General features: G+C 46.4%; 1 protein-coding gene across 1 annotated transcript; it reads left to right on the top strand.

Moving 5' to 3' along the window:
- Positions 1-1,853: 1,853 nt before the first annotated feature.
- On the top strand, positions 1,854-4,842 carry LOC123398637 (cytochrome P450 709B2-like). Its single transcript, XM_045093088.1, has 5 exons — positions 1,854-2,157; positions 2,678-2,901; positions 3,373-3,620; positions 3,807-4,170; positions 4,255-4,842. Exons 1-5 carry the CDS (start codon positions 1,884-1,886, stop codon positions 4,702-4,704), a joined length of 1,560 nt encoding a protein of 519 aa, XP_044949023.1. The 5' UTR covers positions 1,854-1,883; the 3' UTR covers positions 4,705-4,842.
- The last annotated feature ends 1,252 nt before the right edge of the window (positions 4,843-6,094 follow it).

The following is a 6,094-nucleotide window of genomic DNA, read 5'->3' as shown; positions in this document are numbered from 1 at the left end:
TTATACAACTACAATTGTTACTTAACTGGATTTAGTTGCCTCGGGATTGCTTCCTCGCAGGGAGTCGAGGGAGGATCTTTAGGCGTGACCTCACTTTAATATTGCTGCAACAATATGACTATTAATGTTTTACCCCTGTTCTACGCTCGTCTATTGCTGCAAGACCCTGAAGCTGCTAGTCTTCGATAGGACTAGGCCTTCTCTCTCTATTCTCGCATTGCTGCAGTCAGTCCACATACACACCCCCCTTCTTTGATACTGATGCATATTTAGAATAGTTTTGATGTAAGACTTGCGAGTACTTTGGATGAGTACTCACCGCTGCTTTGCTCCCCCCTTGTCCCCTTGATCCGTTTGCTGCGACCAGATGATGGAGCCAGGAGATGGAGGTCCCCGCCGCCGACGACTGCTACCCCGACGGTGCCTACTACTACGTGGAGGCCGCTGATGATCAGGAGTAGTTAGGAGGTTCCCAGGAAGGAGGCCTCGCCTCGTTCGATCGTTGTATCTTTTGTGCTAGCCTTCTCTAAGGCACCCATGTTATATGTCTGTACTCAGATATCTGTTGCTTCCGCTGACTCGTGTGTTTATCGAGCTTTCGTATTCTAGCCCTCGAGGCCCCTGGCTTGTAATATGAAGCTGATGTTATTTTATTTGTGTCTAGAGTTGTGTTGTGATATCTTCCCGTGAGTCCTTGGGTTTGATCGTACGCATTTGCGTGTATGGTTAGCGTACGATTAAATCGAGGGCGTCACAGCAATGCATTCGAGTTTGAGCGCTACCGTCGGGCAGCCGGCTCCTGGGGTCGGCGGAGCGCAAGTTGGACGACCATCTCCTCGGAGCCGCATGGGATGAGCTCATGGTCGACAGATCTGGGAATGACTCAAATCGTTGTCCACCATGCCGAAAAAGGACGGAGATCGCCAGAGGTGAGCTTGGATGGAAGATGGGAGTGGAGTGAAATGGCTAGGGTTTGGTCCGACGAGGGGAAGAGGATAAATATATATGGGGTCGATGCAGACCAGCACGGGCCATGCCAACATGGCGGCCGTGTCCGGGCGTCCCATATCCGCCTCATATTTGGGTTGGATATGAGGGTGCCGGTCAGCCCGGGCGTTTCAGACTCGTTTTAGGCGACAGGCTGGATCGTAATTTTATGAGGGGGGTTTGGGCTGCTCGGCTGTAGATGCTCTAAGGGAGATGTTCTTGGATGACTCTTCGTCGTCAGAGGAGGAAGACGAAGATGATGAATTTGAAATGGCCATTGTCGTCATCGTTCACGAGAACTGTGTGAACCTTACTTATCATGGTTGGATTTAACAAGTGTGTAAATATATAGTTGAAATATGTAAATCAGAAGTTAGGATAATTGGCAAGGACTTTTTAGGGAATAATGTGTTAAGTGTTCAGTTTGCTAGGAACCATTTTTTTTTTCAACTTCTCAAATTGGTTTGAGGGCTAAAGTTTAGGAATTCAGCTAGACATGGTCTAACATGGTCATAACACGCTTTCACAATATTCACTTTGGTAAACTGAAGTTGGATTATGGGTGTGAAAGCGAACTAACCAGTACCAACTGAAAACTATAATCACATATTCTAAAAATAAGAACACTATAATCACATGGTAGCTATTTCTTTGCATGTACTTATAGCCTTATAGGGCACATCCCTACGAACTTGCCATCGACGAAATATATCCAAAGAACTATCTTTTTTTTAGAAGATCCAGACGACTATCTAACAGATAACAAGAAACGCTGGGACAGTGACACATGTACGCTCCCAGCTAGCTAGTGTAGCTATATAATGATTACCCACGATCCAACAAGGTAGAAGTATAACCACCCACAGTGCAACATACTCGCTTGAAAAAACACTTTCATGGAGGCCGCCGGGGTACACACCCTGAGCGCCACCGTCGTGCTTTTGCTGATCTCGAGGGCTCTGTGGTATCTGGTGTGGAGGCCGTACGCCGTCGCTTGGCGGTTTGAGCGGCAGGGGATACGAGGGCCACCTTACAAATTCGTCGTTGGGTCCATGTGGGATATCAAACAGATGTTGGTTGCCCGAAGAGCAAAGGGGCCTCTGGATATCGGTAGCCACAACTACACCTCCCGTGTCAGTCCCTTCTTTCACAAATGGACCTCCGATTACGGTAAATGCATCAGATGTTCTCCATGTTATGTCATAGAAAGACGTGTTCTGCATACGGTATAATTTAATTAAGTAGATCCCCTGTATATGTTAATGTTTCTTAAAGGGTCTGGGGCACATCTAGATGTGCCCTAATTATTGCACATCCAAGTAATCAACTAACACTTTTGCTTCGATAGACCCCTCTCTTCCACAAAACGTAGAAAGAAAAACATACCCCACCTTGTATTGTACATTTCTGTACACTACAGGTCGTTGTACGTATATTCACCTTATGTTGCATACGTACGGTAACCTGTAGTGTACAATACGAGGTGGTTATATGTCCCCCTTCTACTTTTTATGGATGGGAAAGGGGTGTCTACCGAAGCACACCTGATATAAAAAACGAAAAAAATATATTCATATGAATCTTCACGTAGATCGATGATATATAATTTAGATGTGTAATATTTAAATCATATCTAGAAGGGTCTTAGCATACCCGTTTTCTAAACTCATATGTCCGAGTACGTACTCAGGGAAAACATTTCTGTACTGGTTGGGGCCAACACCGGCGATATGTTCTACTGACACAGAGCTAGTCAAGCAAGTGTTGGATGACAGGACAAACTTGTTCCAAAAGGACTATCTAAATCCAAGCATGGAAACCATCTTCGGCAAAGGACTACTAACCACAAACGGTGATGACTGGAAGCGGCATCGTAGAATCGTATACCCGATCTTCAACCAGGAGAAACTCAAGGTTGTTGTCTCGTTGGACTGGAAATACAATATGTGCTACTCCATCCTGTCAAATTTATAAGTCTCGCCCGTATTTCAACGTAAAAACTCCAAGTATTAGTATTAGTTTATTCAACAAATATTAGCAGAGAAGTTTTCAATCATATACACCTTCGGTCTAGATACATCCATTTCAATGTCAAATAATTCCAGATAAATGTAGTACTTCATCTATCTTAAAATAAGTGTCGTTGGTCTAATACAAATTTATATTAATTTAACATTAAATCTGCAATACTTATTTTGGAACGGAGGAAATTTCTACAGCGCATGAATTATATTTTGTTGATCAAAGTAATGGCCGTAATTTTTTTAATTAAAGTGTGTGCTTGAGACTTATAAACCACATCAAACGGAGTATAGTTTATTCTGGTTTATTTGTTTTGTTGGACTAATCAAATAGCCTAATTTTGGTATTTTAACCAATGCATAGTCTGTGTCAGCTATGACATCGGAAGACACCCAAAAAATGATTGAGCAATGGTGCACCCAAATAGAAAAGGGTAATGGCCAAGCCGAGACAGATATGAGGTGCTGCTCTGACGATTTGACTTTGGGAGTCATTGAACGGGTGATCTTCGGTGAGAACTGCAAAGAAGCTCGGGAGGTGTTCATCGCGGGCAAGGAGGGCCAGAAGCTCGCGGTATATGCGTTTGCGGATCCTCCAATACCTGGATTTAGGTACATAACAGTGTCGACTTAGTTTTAAATTTGAACAAACCTAAAACCACGACAAAAATCATGGAATAGAGGAAGTATATATGTTTGATTTTGTAAAAGGTATGTACATACATGTTAAACATTGGACTTGGTATAATCCCGATCGAACCAGTCTTATCCAATATTTTCTTCATATATACTATATAGATACTTTCCGACTCGCCGTAACTTCCAAATATGGAAACTCAACAAGTTGGCAACAAGTAAGATAACACATCTCATAAAGACACGGCTTATTAGAGGTGTCTCCGGGGACGACCTACTCCGGCTGATGCTGCAGGCCTACATGTCCAAAGAAGTCGAGTCACTGAGCACTGAGGAGATGGTCGGTGAGTGCAAGACCTTGTTCGCTGCAGGGCAGGACACAGGTGCCAGCCTCCTCACCTGGGGGATGTTCTTGCTCAGCAAATATCCAGAGTGGCAAGAGAAGCTCAGGGAGGAGGTGCTACGAGAATGTCAGGACGACGACGGCGAGGCCCCAAGAATCGAAGTTCTCGGCAAACTGAAGCTAGTATGTTAACAAATCGCATCTAACACGTAATTCATTGACGCCGGTCGTGTGAGTTCTCTCATCTTTTTGTGTACACCAATGCAGCTTAACATGTTCCTCCTCGAGACACTGAGGCTCTATAGCCCCGTGCCGTTCGTGATGAGGAAGACCGCCTATGACACCGCATTAGCAAACATCAGAGTGCCAAAAGGAACCATGATAACCATTCCGATCATGATGTTGCACCGGTGCAAGGAAATCTGGGGCGTCGACGTGGACGAGTTCAACCCCATGAGGTTCGAGAAAGGCATCTCGAGGGCTGCTAAGAATACGCACGCGTTGTGGGCCTTCTCATACGGACCACGTGGATGCCCTGGGAGGAATTTTGCCATGATCCAGGTGCAGACTGTGATCGCGATGATCCTGAGAAGGTTCTCCTTCTCCCTTTCTTCTCGGTATGTTCACATGCCCATGTACTTCATCACACTGGTGCCTAGGTACGGGCTTCCCCTAATAGTGAAGAACCTGCCGGATGGTGAAAAAATTGACATGTAATGTGTCCTGATTCTTATCATATTTAAGAATAATATCTATCTTTTGCCAAGAAAGTAAAGGCAAGATGGATACTGCGGTTTGTAATGTACTATATGAAGTTGTGATTCGGAAGGTAGCACACAAGTAAATAAACTCGGATCTTGGCTGCGTAAGAGCATCTATGATGGCATCTAGCTAATTTGATCCTCGAACGCGTTCAGTCAGTGTTTGAAACGGTCTTTTACTTCGTTTTTTCCTGCAAAATAACCCACACTCCTCGTACTTTGAACCCGCACTTTTTGTTTCTACGTGCCGACATTTCATCGAACACTCTGTGTGTCGGAGTAAATGGAGAGCAAGCACATCAGCTACATTACCTTAAGAACACATTGCAGCTGACGAGGCCAGTCAGCCAGTGCAGCCTGCAAACACGCGGCGGCGACCAGAACGCGCGAAGCCAGCCAGCGCACGCAGCGGCTTGCTATCCGGTCGGCAGCACACGGAGTAGCAGCGGCAGCTGTGCACGCAGTGCAGACAACAGCTGGCTTAGCTAGCACACAATGACACAAGCATGTGTGTGGCCAGCGACGGAGGCCACGGGTCTGGCGATTCGGATGGCCCCCGAGTAGAATGTAGAGCGGCACCTGATCCGTCCGGCTACCAAATCAAAATATCTCACATTAGTCATAATTATTTTTGCTAAATCTATTTTAGTTTAAACTAATATTATATTGTGCCTACATCCCTCCCCCCGAGCCTCTGCCACCTGAACATCCGCCGGCGCTGGCCAGAGTCTCCATCCGTGGGGCGACTCTGCCGCGGGAGGATGCACCTCCACCGTCGGTGGCCAGACCCAGTCCGGGGGCAACTCTGCCACGGGAGGGTGTGATGTCAGCAGGGGGCCGAGGCGGATCTACGAGCGACCACGAACGGCCCGCGGCAGCCAAACCACCGGCGGGCATGGCGGACCTATCCCGGCGGGGAAATAGGTTTTGGGCCCTCACAGGGTCGGACTCCAACGACTCCAACGAGGAAGATGATCGGAACATCGCCGGAGCAGTGACGAAAGTCTACTCCCCAACGCCTTCGGACTATGTTTACGAATCACTTTGTGTGGGTTATTCGGAAGAGGAGATAGCTGCAAGAATTGACGCGGTCGTCCCGGCAAGCGACGCTTGGGACGGGGTTCGCGAGGCCGACAAGGTGAAGGTCTTGCGGCGGGTGGTTCGTTGGCGGACGGCTCCGTTCGCGATTTCATCATGGAAGGGTAAACTTAAGAATGGTTATTAAAAAGTCCGGTGTAACGGTTCTGTTCTTATTTTAAATTTAACTAGCACAAATGCCCGTGCGTTGCACCGGGTAAAAAAACATAACCGATTCATATGTCATTGTGCATCAGTTTTTATATCCG

Source organism: Hordeum vulgare, chromosome 5H (genome assembly GCF_904849725.1).
Source record: "Hordeum vulgare subsp. vulgare chromosome 5H, MorexV3_pseudomolecules_assembly, whole genome shotgun sequence".
Lineage (NCBI taxonomy): Eukaryota > Viridiplantae > Streptophyta > Magnoliopsida > Poales > Poaceae > Hordeum > Hordeum vulgare.
Note: the sequence above shows the minus strand (reverse complement) of the source record. Positions and strands in the feature narration are given on the sequence as shown.